Source organism: Camelus dromedarius, chromosome 8 (genome assembly GCF_036321535.1).
Source record: "Camelus dromedarius isolate mCamDro1 chromosome 8, mCamDro1.pat, whole genome shotgun sequence".
In the NCBI taxonomy this organism is placed as follows: domain Eukaryota; kingdom Metazoa; phylum Chordata; class Mammalia; order Artiodactyla; family Camelidae; genus Camelus; species Camelus dromedarius.
In genome coordinates this window covers 29,967,473-29,985,592 of record NC_087443.1, presented here as the reverse complement: position 1 = coordinate 29,985,592, position 18,120 = coordinate 29,967,473, and the positions used below count along the sequence as shown (strand labels likewise).

The 18,120-nt window shown below is 45.1% G+C and overlaps 2 protein-coding genes across 7 annotated transcripts in view; one reads left to right on the top strand and one right to left on the bottom strand.

Moving 5' to 3' along the window:
* Positions 1-13,095, top strand: part of KAT6B (lysine acetyltransferase 6B) — a 158,716-nt gene extending 145,621 nt beyond the window's left edge. For all 6 annotated transcript variants that reach the window (XM_010984131.3, XM_064488028.1, XM_031461068.2 and 3 more), the window contains 5 exons: positions 2,301-2,532; positions 2,861-3,020; positions 3,616-3,963; positions 6,102-6,393; positions 8,952-13,095. In XM_010984131.3, coding sequence (XP_010982433.2) covers positions 2,301-2,532; positions 2,861-3,020; positions 3,616-3,963; positions 6,102-6,393; positions 8,952-11,485 — 3,566 coding nt within the window. In that variant the 3' untranslated portion in view covers positions 11,486-13,095. The remainder of the gene's footprint in view (positions 1-2,300; positions 2,533-2,860; positions 3,021-3,615; positions 3,964-6,101; positions 6,394-8,951) is intronic.
* Positions 13,096-17,447: 4,352 nt separating this feature from the next.
* The window catches only part of DUSP29 (dual specificity phosphatase 29), a 30,567-nt gene continuing 29,894 nt past the window's right edge, over positions 17,448-18,120 (bottom strand). The window contains exon 4 of the mRNA XM_010984129.3: positions 17,448-18,044. Coding sequence (XP_010982431.1) covers positions 17,800-18,044 — 245 coding nt within the window. The 3' untranslated portion in view covers positions 17,448-17,799. The remainder of the gene's footprint in view (positions 18,045-18,120) is intronic.

The following is an 18,120-nucleotide window of genomic DNA, read 5'->3' as shown; positions in this document are numbered from 1 at the left end:
TTGGGAACCTTTGCACCGTTCGTTTGCGCAGTGCATAGCTTTTCGCTGTGAACATCCAGTGGGCTTGGTGTACACATGCTCGGCGGGCTCATTGCCCTGCTGCCACCCCCCCACCCCCACCTCAGGCCCCAGACTCACCCGAGGGAGTGTCCCTGGAGACAGCCACTTACCATGGTGGGAGCAGCAGGTGCTGAAAGGTTTATGCCCAGATGTTTCCCACAGACCCCAGGTTGCCCGAGAGTTGCAGTGGCCTCGTCTGTCTAGTCTCGGGCCCTGGGAAGGTGTGTGTGTACTACCTCAGGGTGTGGAAACATGAACAGCTGGGTAAACTATGTTTTGGGGGGATTCTGGCTGCATCCTCTTAGCCCAGAGGAGGAATCGTGGGAAGAGAAGACAGAACAAAGGGTTACATGTGCTTCCTGGGTAAGGCTGCTCCTTGCAGTGGGGGATGTAAGGTAGGGAGGACACATACCACCTTCTGACCACTGTGGTTATACAGAAATCCTGCTAGGCTGAGGCAGGCTTTCTGTCCCCAGCGCTGGGGTTCAGATAAGAACCAGTGAGAGGCTAAGGAATTTCACAGTCACTGCAGGAGACTTTTAATTGTGCGATCTCTGGACAAAAGGAGATAGTTCCATAGCCACAATCCTACAGTTCTCTTCCCCATGCTCCACCCTCCTCCCACCCCCGCCCCAGAAGTACAGAGCTGGGACCTCCAGCCGACTGAGGAAATTTCACAGCATGTGCCAGGCACTTAGGAGGCAGATGACGGATGTGCCAATTATCTGTGTTCTGAGATTTGGGCACCCTTTGTACCCTGGTGACAGAGCTCTTCTCCACATTGACAGGGCATGATCGGGGCTGGGTTCGGCAGTGGCCGTCACCGTTAGCATTCCTGACACACTGCTCTCTAAAGTCTGTGTGTGCAGCCAAATGACGAGTCGATGGTGGTTTGACTGTAAAATTTTGTGGTATTTGTTTGCATTCAGTCAGACACTTTGCACTTAAATAGGAGTTAAAGAGACAAGTCAAAAGACTTCAGCAAAACCTAAAGTTGAATATATGCCTGTTCTTTATAATGGCATTCAGATTAAAACCATCAAAATGCCAAAAGCAAAATGCCAAGATCGGGTTGGATTTCTTGTTCTCTATTTCTGCATTATTTACAGAGATGTTGAGAGGCAGGAGAATGCTCCACAGGCATTGATTTCTCCTTCTAACAAAAAATCCAAAATTGAGAAAATTCTTGAAAATGCAGCCATTTTGGAAATGTAGATAAAGAAGAAAAATGCTGAAGATCTGGGTGGTTTACAGAGCAGCATGATTTTGTAATTGCTGCCACCTACTGTATGTGGTTGATGTTTGTTTAAATTTAGAAAGTTCATGAAGGTGAGGCTGTTGAAGTAGATAATTAGAGCAAGGTAGACATCATTAGTTTATAACATTTCTTCTCTGCTCCAGAAGTGGCTCTTAATTACTGAGACAGCTGCCAGCTTTCATTCATTACCTTCAAGTGGGTTTAAAGTTTGCCTCATTTTAAAGTTCCTTTGCCAAGGAACCTTCACTGTAATGCTGTGGGATGCACATTCAGAAGCTTACCACGCTCGGGGATTTTTCTGAGGATGCATGAAACTGTTTTAAGGAGGTTGTTTTGTTTTACTTTGTAGGAGCAATGTTCTGGGGGTAGATTATAAATTAATTTCCATGAAAGAGGTGAAAATAGAGCTAGTGGAGCTGGTATGAATTACAGCAGTTGACTTAAAAGACATTCTTTTATTAGTCCTAAAACAAAGCTTCAGATCAGCCGCTAGTTAAATGTAACGAGCAATATAGAATCCCAGTCAACAGAGGCCCCTCTCTTTTATTAAGACCCAGCTGTCAAAGGGTCATTCGGTCCTTCCTGTGGAAAACAACTTGCCCATTAATGTTTGGGGTGGTCCCCCTGACAGGATTTCTCAGTAAATGCCTGACATTTAGTTTTTGAAAGAATCTAAGCTGGGGGCCTTGGATTTTGAGACTTAACAGAAGTAATGTCTTCACCCTTAGCTTTGTGAAATATGCCACAGTGTATGTTTGGAATGCTGCTGTCTGCCACGTGAACTGACTTACAGTGCCACTGGCAAAGGTTCAGGAGCATAAACTTCATGGAGATCACATCACTGTAAGGATGAGACTGTACATAAAATTAATGTGCTTCTCTGATGTGATGTTTTTATCTTGTTGCAACTTATTTCGAGTGGCCCCTGTCCCAGTGTCAGAATACATCACAGTGAGGACGACTTTTGTTTTTTCTGCCCTAGGCTATTTGCTTTCCAGAAGAGAAGGCCAAGCAGGGTCTCCTGAAAAGCCACTCTCTGATCTGGGCCGCCTCTCCTATCTGGCCTATTGGAAGAGCGTGATCTTGGAGTACCTCTACCACCACCACGAGAGGCACATCAGCATCAAGGCCATCAGCAGAGCCACGGGCATGTGTCCACACGACATCGCCACCACCCTGCAGCACCTCCACATGATTGACAAGCGGGACGGCAGGTGAGTGCTGTGCCCCCAGCGACCCCGACTGCCTCTCAAGCATCTCACACCAGAAAGGGTCCCTAAAGTTAGGTGGATTCATTCCAGTTAAAGATAAGAGGTTCCCCAATGGTATTATCAAAACCTTTCTCCTAAAAAGAAAACAGGAAATGACCCTTTTATTTATTTATTTTTTTGCTAGTCAGATTTCATTTTTGCTGTACCTTTTCATTAATGAGCTTTCTGGTTTTTCCAGATCATATTAGTGCTAATAACATAGATCAATATGTGACGGCAAAGTGAAATTTCAGCTCTTGATTGCACTTTGTTCTGCGTCCTCACATTACAGATTTGTCATCATTCGACGGGAAAAGTTGATATTGGGCCACATGGAAAAGTTGAAAACCTGTTCCCGGACCAATGAACTTGATCCAGAGAGTCTGAGGTGGACCCCAATTTTAATTTCTAATGCTGCGGTTTCTGAAGAAGAGCGAGAGGCTGAAAAAGAGGTAATTTGGCTTCATCAGCCTGAGTTGTGCAACTTCAATCCTCCAGCATTTTTAAGCTGAGAAAGTCATTAACATCCTTGTCAAAAGCTTGGTTATGTAGAGAGAGCTTGTGAAATGATAAGGCACTAATTTATCCTAACTGAGGTTGCATGGTAAGACATGATAATTTTATTGAATTGACTATGAAAAATGAAACATTTATCATTGATCACAAAGCAGCATTTTTCACCACTGACAGCATGTAATCAGATCAAATTTGATGCTGAGCTCCAAGGCTGCAATGTCAATCGATTCTTTGTGTTTATGAACTTGCTTAAAGTGCTCCATGCCAGTGAGCATGTAATGTAGTGATAAAGGACTCAAATCAATTCGCTGCATCATTAATACTGCTAAATATCCCATGAAACCCAATCTTCTTTGATTTGTTATCCTAACTGATGCAAAAGAGTTCTGAGATGATGCAGCTGGAGTGCTGCTTGGCTGGCCGACTAGCCTGATCAGAAACAACTTAGAGATCCTTTGCCTTTGATCCTTAGAGGCTCTGGCCTCGTAGCTGCCCTCTCACTGGCCCCTGTTTTTACCCTTCCCCCCTTAGGCTGAGCGGCTGATGGAGCAAGCTAGCTGCTGGGAGAAGGAGGAGCAAGAAATTCTGTCATCTAGAGCCACCAGTAGGCAATCACCTGCAAAAGTACAATCGAAAAATAAATATGTGCATTCCCCGGAGAGCCGGCCAGTGGCAGGGGAGCGAGGGCAGCTGACGGAGCTGTCTAAAGAGAGCAGTGAAGAGGAGGAGGAGGAAGAGGAGGAAGATGAAGAGGAAGAGGAGGAGGAGGAGGAAGAGGAGGAGGAGGAAGAAGAAGAGGAAGAGGAAGAGGAAGAAGAAAATATTCAGAGCTCTCCTCCAAGATTGACTAAACCACAGTCAGTTGCCATAAAGAGAAAGGTATGTGTCTGTTGAGGTTCCCAGCCTGTGAGTCAGTGTCAATCAGATCTTATTTGTCATTGCAGACATTCTGTCTATTAGTGTTTGTTTCACTCTCTCTTCTTTAGATGTAGTTTATTCGTATCCAGGCCCACGGATCATATATCATCATCGTTTATCTTACGGTCATGATTGTGTTTACCCTGTTACATTTGTTAGTGCAGTGACGGAACCAGGGGCAGACTGGCTTTCTCGTCTGGTAGTTACTGCCACCTGCTGGTTTGTGGGACTAGAGTAAATCAGGCTATGGGGATAGAAAAGGGCCCTTAAACCACCCTTCAGTGAACTTTGATGAAAACACCCCAGCCTGGAGAGGACAGGAGACTTAGCCAAGGTCACACAACTCATTAGAGATGGAGCCAGAACCAGGTGAGTGCTCAGACCCCAAGCCCAGCTCTTCCGATTCTGTTTCCTTTTCTTGGCACAGAATTGTTAGAAAGTAGTTTAGGCCCTTCATTTTGCATTTATGGCCCAGGACACAATACTGAGATGTCTCATATGGTTTCTCTTAGATACGTACACCCTGTGTGGAAGGTACAACATTGATTTTTGCCTTTAGATAATTGCTCTACCCAGATCTGATACCTTTGTCTTCAGTGTCTACCTGTGTCATAGAGAGGGACCAGGTATTATTAGGACAGCCCAGGCTAACAGCAGTAACACAGATGAAGGCCCTGCCGCAAGGTCATCACACGTGGTGTCTGTCAAGGAGCCTGCTGTCCTGATGCCCAGCCCAGTTTACTGTCATCTAAGCCTGGCCTTCTTCTAGTGGAAGGACAGCTGGGGACAGGTGCTGGAAAGAAGCATCCCATGAAGGGGATTTTAGGCTCATGAATGATATTTTGATTTCTTAACAAGGAAAATGTATTCATGTATTGTATATCTAACAAAAGAAATTTGTTTTCAAAACATCAAAAAACCAGATTATCCAAGGCATGATATGATATGGACTCCTGTCATATAAGTGGACTCAACCTAAAGAAACAGTTTTTTATATTGCCTATACTCATGGGGAAGGTTCTAGTGGATTAGGGGGAACAGGCCAACTGGGGGGATTAATAATCATAAATATGAAATCACAGAATATGGCTGTCAGGCTTATATGTACACTTCAGTGAACATTCAGAGTTTAAAATGTGAGACACAATAATTCTTGGATACAGTTTACCTGGAGTTTGAGTTTAACCAAGCATATTGAACCCTTCTTTGCAGTGTACTTTCAGTAATTTTTTAGACCCATTATCGACAGATCACATTTTAGCAGGAAATCTACCTGTTATTCTTATATCTGAATTTTGTATCATTGAGTACTTTTCTTCTTGGGGGAAAAATATTTTATACTTGTAATTATGGAGAGTCAATTGCAACCCCTGGTGCAATTAGAAAAAAAAATTTTTTTTTAATATTATATAAGACACGTTCCACATGGCTTTAAGTTTTCTTTAGATGCCTTCCACATCAAAATATTTTGTAAGATTATCAGTTTCTGACATCCTTATAGCCACCAGCACATGACTGTTAGCATTTTATACAGTAGAGTAATTCTTCAAGTGCCCTTTCCTGCTTCCTTTTCATTGTTCCTGAAGTCCTGTGAAATGGGGAGCAGGTAGGCTGGTCTTGTACGCTCTCATGTATCCTACAGTGCTTTACACGTCGTAGGTGCTCCTGGAACAGTTACCAAGTATTAAAACAAGTGACCCAGTGGCTAGTTAATTATCACAGCATTTATAGAAACATTGATGTCCGCGATGCCTTGATAACTATGATGTACAGGATTTTGAAGTCAGCAGGTACTATTGGAAAATACATGCTAGAAAAGCAAACCTTGGCTTTTAAAATCTACAGTTAAGCTGCTAGGATGTTCCCTCTCAAAGCATCTGCTTGAATAAACAACTGTTTTATTTGGAAAACACTTGCCTGTGTAGTAGGAGCCCGAGAGGGATGTTAAAACATCAAATGGAAGGTTAGGTACAAAGGCATCACAGGCGTCTCTACATGTAAGGTTCTCAGACACGCGTTCAGTACATGTTTGCTGCTTATCGACTCAGTGATTTAATTTCTCATGAGCTCTGATGTATTCTGTTTGGAATTAATTTCAGAGGCCTTTTGTACTAAAGAAGAAAAGGGGTCGTAAACGCAGGAGGATCAACAGCAGTGTAACAACTGAGACCATTTCTGAGACGACAGAAGTACTGAATGAGCCCTTTGACAACTCAGATGAAGAGAGGCCAATGCCACAGCTGGAGCCTACCTGTGAGATTGAGGTGGAGGAGGATGGTGGGAAGCCAGTCCTGAGAAAAGCGTTCCAGCATCAGTCTGGGAAGAAAAGACAAACAGAGGAAGAGGAAGGAAAAGACAATCATTGCTATAAGAATGCTGACCCTTGTAGAAGTAAGTGGAAGAATTATAAAGACCTTACCCTTGTGAATGTCTGTATATTACTGCCAAAAAGCAGGCACCTGAGTCACACCCAGAGGCACCTCTGAGGTTGTACCAACCCACCAGAAATAAGTGCTCACCTGTCCGTTCTCATTCATAAAAGATTCTGTCCCTTCTTTCTGGATGTTAAACGTTAAGGCCAGAACATCCCTCTGGGTGGGTTCATCTTTCTAGAAATTGGCTTACCTTCAAAAACTTTGCAGTCTCAATAAGAAACACACATCTGGTATGTACTTTTTTCCCACATTTAGTATTTCTGAAATCAAGGTGTATGTTATTATGGATGTGAGCGCATTGAAAGGAATAGTTTCATTTTCCCTGAAAAACAAGTATTAATAAATTGATGGTGCATCTTATAATCATTGGTGTCTTTGGATGTGTTCTTATCAAGAATCATCTAAACCTACCCACACTATCATTATTAGCTTTGATAATAGAGGAAATGCGGAAATCAGGAAATTGTCCTTCCTTTCAAATTACTGTTTTATAGTTGCTGTTGGCAGGAGCACCCCACCCCATCTTCTAAAAAACAATGCTAAACACATTAATTGTCTTTGATGCCCTGCTTAAAAGAAACCATCCCTTGCCTGTCGGCCTAGGAACTTGTGCTCCCAGCTGAATCCTGAGGATCTGTGGGACAGTCTCTACTCTGCAGTCGAAATGACTCTATTTAAAACCTTACCTTATTTCAGCCTAGGGTTATCCCTCTTGCCTTTGAAAAGCCCCAATTTTAAGAACCTTGAGCAAGCGTCTCCTTGACTTTCTTAATTAACAGGAATACTGTTGCTGTATACATATTTTGCTGAAGCAAGGACATCTTACCCTGGGGACAGAGGAACCAAGCCTTGTGCTTTAGTTTCTTTAAGCAAATAAACATACAAAGAACAACAAAGTGCAGAAAGAGGTCATTTTTTTGTTGTGGAAATTGAGCCTTCTTTCCACCTTTTAGCTGTCCTCTCAGGAGCCTGTACACAAATGATCACTGCCTTCATTCTCCACTTTGTGCCATTTGCCTTTAAAAATTCCAAGTGGCTGTATTACACCTGATTCCTTCCAGGATCTTCTTTCTTAAAAAGTAGTGATTGGAAAACTCATCTTCTGATTTAGAGGGGTGTTCCTACAAAAGCTGGTAGGTCCAGTGGCGTAAGAATGTGGACTCCAGGGTCATTGGCATTGCCTGCTCCCTGTTCGTGTGAGTAGAACTGAAACGATTTGAACATCTGGAGATGTCTGTTAACTGGGTATTGTACTTTGCACTTCTGAAGAAATCAATCTACAGCACATATCTTTTCAGCTACCCAATTTGAATGTAAAACTTGCAAGTGAGTTTAAGTGTAATCCTTCTATTACATAAATGAGCTAAGAGCTTACCCTTCTCTGCACTGATTGGGTTAGAAATCACTGTGTTCTGGCAAAAGGGATCTCTGTTCCACACCAATTATTAGATCCTGTTTTTGTTCTCCAAAATAGTGTTTCTAATAAGGCTATTTCTCTTTGTGAAGCTTTTCTTTTAAATTGACCTCTCCAGGAAATCATTACGATCTTTAATTTTACAAAGATCATTAAGCTTTGGGTGTTTCATATTTGGATTTACTTATATATTTACTTGTTCTCTTATATTTATATAAATATATTTATGTGTTTCTTTATATTCCTGTGTGCATACAGGCACAGTAAAAAGATTAGCTGAGCTAAAATGAGCTTGACAGTTATGGTTTGTTTCTTATTTACTTTAATATTCAAACCATACATTTGCAGATTAACCCAAAGTACAGTGTGGGCAGAATTAGTGATAAAAAGAATACCTGTATTTTAAATGTTCAACAATTTCATGGAAATTACATTATCATTTGTGTCGTGCAGAAATGATGATCCTGGAGTAGCTTACAGATGTATTTATGTTTTGGGTATTTATTTATTCATTTGCATCAGAGGTACATAGTTTATTTTTATGCCAGAGAGAACATTCAAATCAAAGTAAATAATGTCATCTGAGATCATTTAAAGCCAGTAAATGTCCACAAGCAGAAATTCACTTTTTCAGGATAAATATGCGAGTTAGGCTTCTATTCACAGTGATGATTTGGATATGAGCTGGCTTTAACCCCTTTCCTCTGTATTTCCTGATTTGCAAACCTTCTAGTTGATTTTTTTACATTGTGGAATTCCAGGCTTTTGCATCAGAGAATGTCTTGTTTGTTAAAACTCAAATGAGTTTATTATAGTTGCCTGTATCCATGTGCTTCCTATAAAAAGCACAGCTCTGTTAAGAGTAGGGTGTGGGTGTGCAGTGTATATAGCATGTCTTATTTTCCCAGGACCTAGGTTATTTACTCAGTTTATACCACAATATTATTCTATATTAGTCTTTTTGATTATGTCTTTAGCATCAACTCTTAAAATGCTAAATTGGAAGCAATGTTTGCTAAGTAAAATTCAGGTTGTTCATGGTTATGCTTTCTAAGACTTTGTTTTTCTTCCTCCCCTCTTCTCTCTGCCTCCTTGCTAAGACAATATGGATGATGATGCAAATAACTTGAAAGAAGGCAGTAGAGACAATCCTGAACCTCTAAAGTGCAAACAGTGGCCAAAAGGAACAAAGCGGGGTCTATCCAAGTGGAGGCCAAACAAAGAGAGGAAGACTGGATTTAAACTGAACTTGTACACCCCGCCAGAAACACCCATGGAGCCTGACGACCAGGTAACGATGGAAGAACAGAAGGAGACTCCAGAGGACAAAACCAGCCCCACTCCCACCAGGACTGAGGAGGAGGTCACGGAAGCCGTGGAGCCCCTGCTGCCTCGGGACGAAGACAGAAGGGAGGAAACCTGTGCACCTGTAAGTCCAAATAAATCGCCGGGTGAAAAACCAGAAGACGATCTAATCAAACCTGAGGAGGAGGAAGAGGAGGAGGAGGAGGAAGATGAGGAGGAGGAGGAGGAAGAGGAAGGAAATGTAGAAAAAGACCCTGGTGGCGCGAAAAGCCAGGATAAAGAGGAACCAGAAGTGTGCATGGACAAAGAGGGCCCTGTGCGTTTGGATGATCATGAAGAGGAGGAAGAAGAGGATGAGGAGCCATCTCACAACGAGGGCCACGATGCAGATGATGAAGATGACGGTCACATGGAGTCTGCCGCAGCGGAGAAAGAAGGACGCCCCAGAGAAGCCTTCAAAGAAGTACTGGAAAACCAGGAGGCTTTTTTAGACCTTAGTGTCCAGCCTAGTCATTCGAACCCAGAGGTCCTAATGGACTGTGGCGTTGGCCTTGCAGCTTCGTGTAACAGTGAACCTAAGGAGCTTGCTGGAGCCACTGAAACTGCACCTGAATCTGATGAGGAGCCCCCAGAAGAACAGGCGCAGAAGCAGGACCAAAAGAACAGCGAGGAAGTAGACTCTGGGTTCAAAGAGGGAAACACGGCAACCTTGGAAATCGACTCTGAGACCGTCCAAGCGGTTCAGTCCTTGACCCAGGAGAACAGCGAACAGGACGACAGCTTTCAGGATTGCGCTGAGACTCAAGAGGCCTGTCGAAGCCTACAGAACTACACGCACGCAGACCAAAGCCCACCGATCGCCGCCACTCTGGACGACTGCCAACAGTCAGACCACAGTAGCCCTGTTTCATCCGTCCACTCCCATCCTGGCCAGTCAGTACGTTCTGTCAACAGCCCAAGTGTCCCCGCCCTGGAGAACAGCTATGCCCAAATCAGCCCAGATCAAAGTGCCATCTCAGTGCCCTCTTTGCAGAACATGGAAACCAGTCCAATGATGGATGTCCCGTCAGTTTCAGATCATTCTCAGCAAGTCGTAGACAGCGGATTCAGTGACCTGGGCAGCATTGAGAGCACAACCGAGAACTACGAGAACCCGAGCAGCTATGATTCTACCATGGGTGGCAGCATTTGTGGAAACGGCTCTTCCCAGAACAGCTGCTCCTACAGCAGCCTCACGTCCAGCAACCTGACACAGAGCAGCTGTGCCGTCACCCAGCAGATGTCCAACATCAGTGGGAGCTGCAGCATGCTGCAGCAGACCAGCATCAGTTCCCCTCCGACCTGCAGCGTCAAGTCTCCTCAAGGCTGCGTAGTGGAGAGGCCCCCAAGCAGCAGCCAGCAGCTGGCTCAGTGTAGCATGGCTGCTAACTTCACACCGCCCATGCAGCTGGCGGAGATCCCCGAGACCGGCAACGCCAACCTTGGCTTATACGAACGAATGGGTCAGAGTGATTTTGGGGCTGGGCATTACCCACAGCCATCAGCCACCTTCAGCCTTGCCAAACTACAGCAGTTAACCAATACACTTATTGATCATTCATTGCCTTACAGCCATTCCGCTGCTGTAACTTCCTATGCAAACAGTGCCTCTTTGTCCACACCATTAAGTAACACAGGGCTTGTTCAGCTTTCTCAGTCTCCACACTCCGTCCCCGGGGGACCCCAAGCACAAGCTACCATGACCCCACCCCCCAACCTGACTCCTCCTCCGATGAATCTGCCACCGCCTCTTTTGCAACGGAATATGGCTGCATCAAATATTGGCATCTCCCACAGCCAAAGACTGCAAACCCAGATTGCCAGCAAGGGCCACGTGTCCATGAGAACCAAATCGGCATCTCTGTCACCAGCTGCTGCCACCCATCAGTCGCAAATCTATGGGCGCTCCCAGACCGTAGCCATGCAGGGTCCTGCACGGACTTTAACGATGCAAAGAGGCATGAACATGAGTGTGAACCTGATGCCATCCCCAGCCTACAACGTCAACTCTGTGAACATGAACATGAACACTCTCAACGCCATGAATGGGTACAGCATGTCCCAGCCGATGATGAACAGTGGCTACCACAGCAATCATGGCTACATGAACCAAACGCCCCAGTACCCTATGCAGATGCAGATGGGCATGATGGGGACCCAGCCATATGCCCAGCAGCCAATGCAGACCCCGCCCCACAGTAACATGATGTACACGGCCCCCGGGCACCACGGCTACATGAACACGGGCATGTCCAAGCAGTCTCTCAATGGGTCCTACATGAGAAGGTAGGCAACGTGGGCAGTCACAGAACTCCCGGGCATCACTCTTGGATTGATCTGCACAAATACCTTCTTCGAAGAGTACGATTTCAAAACCAGCAATTGGTGTGAATGCAAAAACATTTGTTGGCACCATTTATTTAAAAAAAAAAAAAAGCTGTATGCAGCAGAAAGCCTTATACAAGTTGTTTTTCTTTTTTCTTCGTTTTTTTTTTTTCCTTTTTGGTACCTTTGTTTCTATTTCTTTTATATGAAATTCTCTGCTAAGGAAGGCCTCTCTGGACTACAGTTTGGAGGCAGCCACTTGCTTGTGCCTGCCTCCTTCAAACAGTGTGGATATCAAGCCCCGCCCACCCCTCAGATTATCTGTTTTAATACTGAACCTAGAGGTTTTTTTTCTTCCCTGTCCACTCCATGTAAATGCCTTTAGCATTTCAGTTATTGTATATTTTGTTTGAGGTGACACTTCAGCATGCCGCTAATGTCTTTGTTAGTGACAGTGCATTTTGTAGTACTGTACAAGTGTTGTGCTAACGGTAAGCCATTTCTTAAGTTTTTTGCCTTGATTAGGGTGCCCTAATTTGAGGGTTTAAAAAAAACTATATTTTTGTTAATTATAAAACTGTAAAGAGCTATAAAAGCTGTTCCCATTTGGTTAGTCAAAAGGGTTTTATTGCTAAATGTTTGGTGTAAAGTTTGAGACCCTTTTCCATTTTGGTGACAGATTTCTTTGGGGAAAAAAAAGGCAGCTTTCTGTTTTATAAATGCAGACTTCTGTTTATTGAATGAAGCATATCTCAGTGTTTATCTGTCAGGTTTTGAAACATTTCATATATGTCCAAATACTTGGCAGGATTTAAAAAAAATAGTGAATTTGGTGTAAAGTTGCTATTTTATGGAAATGCCTCTAACTTTACATTTTCATTCCATCTGTAGATTTTTCTATCTTTATAAAATATCGGAGTTATTTTTTAAGGAAAAATAGAGAAGTAGCTTGTGAATAGCTCAAACTAAGCTTACAAATCGCATGTAAAAAAGCAAAAAAAAAGTTATTTGTGTCTGTTTATATTGCTTCCTTTTTTTGTAGCCTTTGTACCTGTACAGGGTGACTGTAAGGGCCGAGCAGGGGAGGCGTAATCCTTGTATAAAATAGGAGCCAGCGACACTCTTGTATTTATCTGTTCTCTTTTTAGTCAGTCACTTCAAAAAAAAAAAAAAACAAAAAACAAACAAAAAAAGCTGTACATTTTAACATAAAATAAATTATGATGAGCCATTTTTAGCCTCTTGTGTCCTGTCATATTATGATTGATAGAGAATGACCAGTTGGACTGTATCCTGTGTCACATCTCAGAACACATACACATTTTGGGGGAAAATAAATTATTTAGTGTAAATCGGGGTTATGAGATTTTCTGATTTGTTTTGACTTTGGGGGAGGGGGTTGGCAATAAATAAGAGTACTATCTAATAAAACCATCACATATACCAAATACCTATTTAATAAATTAATTTATAATGGATTTTAATGCTTTTCATGAAAGTTTTATTTTATGCGAGTGCATACCTTCTGTATGCCAGTCGTTGTCTTTAAAATAAAGTGAATTTGTTTTTTTTCTTTTTGACTTTGATCTTCATTTGCAAAGGGATCCTGCCCAAATATCCAGCTGCCTCCTCTGTACAGTCTGTAACAGCTCCCTTCAGGGCCTAGTCCAGCGGTAGCCAACTTCATTTTTATAAAGATTAATACAATAGCACCCAGTTAGGGATTGTATGTTTAAAAGATTGTTTTCTCAAAAAAGGCGTGCAAGTTTCGCTCTGTTGTGAATGAGTGATTGGATGTTATTTTTAGAGTCTCAAGTTTAGACCAAAAGAGAAAGTCAGTGTTCACAAACATTATCATATAGCATTCAGAGAAAGTTCTGTCTGACTGTTAAAACATTTGCTTATTCAGGTGACAAGCCTAGGAATGAGGGCTGGACTCAGCCCCCGTGCAGGAGGCTGGGTGGTGCACACAGCCTGGCATCGTGGGTCCCGAGAGAGGGAGGATGCCTGGCAGCGCCGTGCCTTGTGCGCCCCCTCGTGTCTTTTTTCTCACAGTCACAAAGCATGCTGGGCTTGGTGTCAAGGTTTTATCTTTTGGTCCCTTCTCCCCACAACTGCATAGCAAGTTACGGGAATGTCTGTAGTGGCTGATGGAGGGCCTCCAAGAAGACGCTTCTACAAGTCTGTCGTCGCAAAGGGGAGGAGAGAACCTTTAAGGTGCGTGGCTGTAGGAAAGGAAACCTCTCACCCACCTTCAGAGTGGGCAGCTGTGGTGTGCAGCTTGTTGGAATCAACTGCTCAGTCAGTTTGGGAGCTGCAAGACCTTAGCCTGGTGGATCCGCACACGAGGCAAGAGGCTGCCCCTGCCTGGGAGGTGGGGTGGGGACCTGCTAACCAGCTGATGGGAAACGATACAGAACCTCCCATAGGCCCGACCTTGAAACCTCCTTCTTAGATTTAGTCCCTTTCCTCTTGGGTTAAGTAAGGTTCTTTGGGGACTGAGATTGTCCTCTGTGTTCGGTGTGTCGCAATGGCCTGTAACCACACTACGGTTTGTGTGGCGCCGGGGCTTCCCACACTCCGCCTGCCTCGCAGTCCTCCGGGGAGCTTGAGGACAAGACCCAGTCACTGCCCCAGACCTGCCACACCAGAATTTCAGAACAGCACTGGGGACTCCTGGTGTTTCACAGGCTCCCTAGGTGTTGCAGCACAGCCAGTTTCGGGAGCCCCTCTGCTGGCTCCAAGTCCTCGCATTCATGGACAGACAGACAGGCTTGAGGTGGGGAGAAACTGCTGATCTGAAGTGGCCTCAGAACACCCTGCCCGCTGCTCTGTGCTTACCTGCTCTCCCTTAGAGAAATCCACTCAGACCTACATGTGACACCAAGGACCCTGGAAAACAGGAACTTGGGTTCATCAGGACTGAAATAGTCACCATTGAGTTGAGATTCATTAGCAGGCCACATCTTTTAAACCCAGTAATGTGTTCTTTCATTTTTAAGAGTCTTAAGTGGTTGTCAGTTGCTAGCCTTTACTTTTTTGTTTTAATTGAAGTATAGTTGATTTACATTGTTGTGTCTTAAGCCTTTCCTCTTTAACAGTGGGTGTGGTGCCTACCCCAGAAGGAAGGCATTGGTTTTTCTCACTGACGTTTCATCTTAGAAATAATGGCTCACAAATAATATCACAAATAACGTCATAAGAACTAATGACACACACAGCCCTCCCTCGTGATCCACACACCCACCCTGTGCAGGAAATGGGCCCGTTTCTCCAATTTTCACATGAGATGGAGGCTCAAAGAAGCTAACAATTGCCCAGACACTCAGCTAAAATTTGTGAGCTCAATCACAGCTCTTTTTCCCTAGAACACTTCACTCTGTGGAAAGGCCCTAACTTGTCCTCTTTTTGATTTAAAGCCTTAGCTAATGAATACATGATGCTTTTAAAACCATTAAGCCCTATACAAATAGAGGTTACTTCGTTGTTACAAGCAATACTGGTTTACAGTCAATACTCAGGGTACAAGTGCTTGTTAAATTAGGAAGCAGTCAGTGCCTTCAGTTTCTTTGTACCCAGGTTTCCGACATGCCACACTCCTGGTTTTCCTTCTCCCTCCTCCATCCTCTTTCCTGGATCTCCCTCAGACACCCAGGGCTGGGGCTTCCTCCCTCTTTTATTTCACTATCTCGCCCAGTACTATGTTGTCTATACAGGTAACACCTAGAAGCATATCTCGTAGTGAACATTCCTCTGCACTCTCCCTAGATTCAAGGTGAAGTGACACAGGACACCTTTTGTATGTCTTAGACACCACATAACTGGTGACCTCCAGCCCCTCCCTGATTTCTGCCCTGGTTAACCCCATCTCAGTAATAAAACACTATGGACAGAAACCGAATCTCTATCTTCCAATTCCCTACCCATCCCAGCAGCCTCTGTCTCTTCTCCAGGATCAGTAATCGTGAATGCTTGCGCCCTGGCACTATCTTAGTCCAGACTGTCTTCCTCTTTCCTGTCCACAGTTCAACGACCTCCTTGCTAGTCATTGTGTCTCCCTACAATTCATTCTCCATACTTCTGCCAGGCTGATTTTTTTTTTTTCATTCTTTCCAGGGTGATCTTTGTAAACCATAGATGGTACCATTCCCCTGCTTAAAACCCTTCTGTGGTTCTTCTTTGCACTTGGAGTACCCTCTGTACCCACCTCCCCTCTCTTGCACAGGCTCCAGCATCACAGATGGCCTCAAACACACCACTGGGAGCCTTTCCTCAGAAATACACCTCGTGGCCTTCATCTGTGCTGTCCCCCTGTGCCTAGAATGCTCCCTCCCTGGTAGGAAGGCGCTCTCCTTCAAGTCTCAGCTCACCCCATCTCAGGTCTTCCTCAACCACCCCATCTAAGTGGGTTTTCCCCTAGCCCGTCCCCGGTGCTGCTCCACCTCAGCACCTGCTTCCCTACCCCCGGCTCCCAGGAGCCAACTTGAAGAGACCAGACCTCCGACTTGACAAAGTTCCCTGCTTCTACTTTCCTCGGCAGGACTCAGCCCCACACACAGGTGGGAGCACGTGGGAAGGTGGAGCAAGAATGCCAAAGGAGCCCAGGAGAACACCGGCCGGGACCTCTCCCTCCTACATATGGAGAATTACATGTAAACACTTTACTGTGGTACATAAAGGTAACATTTCATTGAAATGGAAATATTTATGTCTTTCTGGATGCAGACTAGATCAGACCCAGGAAATGACTGAGTTTAGAGGGGGTATCCTATCATGGGGCCACTATGATGCCAGAGTCCTTTTTGTTCTACATCTTTTTCCCAAAAGCCTGTGTGTATGGCTCTGATCACACCCAAATCTGAGTCACTGTGAGGACCTGATCCCCCTTGGGCCAAGGTGACTCTCCCACAGTAGATCCTGGGCAGTCCCAGGGAGCCCTACTGGCCACAGGGTCCCAGGCCCCAGGCCCTGTCCTCTGGCACAAAAGCAGGGCAGCCCACCTAAGGTCATGGGGTCACCTTCAGGTGGCTTTACATCGCTGCTGAGCCCCTGGACACAATCCTCCCTCCATCAAGAATGTCCTCCTTCATTCTGCTGAAAGCCACAACCAAGCTGGAGGATTAGGCCACTTTTCATGTATTCCCCATAGGCCTTTATCATGCTTTCTGGTGGCTCTGATTGCTGGTCCTTGACTGCTGGCATCCCCAGCAGCAGCTCTCTTCGGATTGTGTCTGGCTCCCGGTTCCTGGTTCTAGAAGACATCTCTACCCGCTGGGTGCCTGCTGCTGTTTTCTCCTCAAGACTGAGCGTCACACAGTCATGTGATTGGCTTATTAGCTCCCAGGGGCTGGGGAACCTACAGCTGAGTTCACCCGGCTGCCTGGTTCTCCTATTCCAGGGCAAGCACATCTGCAAATACCTTCTGCTGTGACTAAAGACAAGCCCGTGTTGCTTTGACTAGAATCAAAATCCAAGGCGCTTCCCTGAGTTCTGGTCCCCCAAAGGGGGTCTCCTTCCAAAAGTATAAAATCAAACTCTTGTCCAGATTTACCAGAATTCACTGAATTTTTCTGAGTTGTCAGCTCTGGCTAAGATTCTGAACAGCCCTGGCTCCCTGAGGAGGGTGGGGTGCCTAAAGCAGGGGCCTCTGTGCAAGGGCTCAGGACCCCCACTTCCCACCCCTACTGGATGAATTGTTCTCTGCAGCTTCCAGAATGCAGCATCTACCGATGGTGACCTGAGTCTGGGATTCCATCGAAAAGAGGCTACAGGAACCGGTAAGGAAATGCAGGTCCCCCAGAGAGCAGACTCACTAACAAGCAGGGCAGACTCTCCTGAAACACAGCTCTCCCAGGCCCTTTTCTGTGGTTAGAAAATAAAGTTGTATTTTAAACTTATTTTTTAAGAGTATGACATTCAGACAAAGCTAAATGTTTAATCACAGCACAATGTCTACACATTTCAAAGTCCTTTTCTGCTTCCATCTTACAAAAACAAAGCAAAACAAAAGGGTGCCTTTGTGCAGAACTGCATGCTCATCTGTAACCAGTTCTCCTGGGAAGCCCGGCTGCCCCATTTTGCCATGAAGCCAAGCACTGGACTTGTCCCGGAGGCAGCTGTGAAACCCTCCCTGTTCACCAGCCTGCACCCGGGAAGTTTAAGATGATTTGGAAAGAGTCAAGCTTTGGTTTCACGTCCCTTCTCTGTGACACACGAAGCCACAGGCCAGAGTAATTTTCAGCCCTCCCCCTCCATTCTCTAGGATCCACGAGGGGGGCCCTACATCTCCTTGTCACCAGCCTTCTCACCATCCTCGCCGTGCTGGGCCTGTCGTCTCTGCTGCACCAGCTGCTTGTCCAGTTCCCGGAGCTGCTTCAGAAAGCCCCGGTTGGGGAGGACACAGCGGTTCTTGGCCACTTGTTGGATGGCATCCACCAGGGTCATGTTCCTGTGGATCATCAGGTAGGCCAAGACCAGGGTCGCCGACCGGCTGCGGCCCATGGCACAGTGAACCAGGATCTTATCTGAAACGGAGTGGGGAGAAGAAAAACCCACGTTGGTAGGCGAGTGGCCTGGCGGTTCAGGCATACGTGGGGAGGA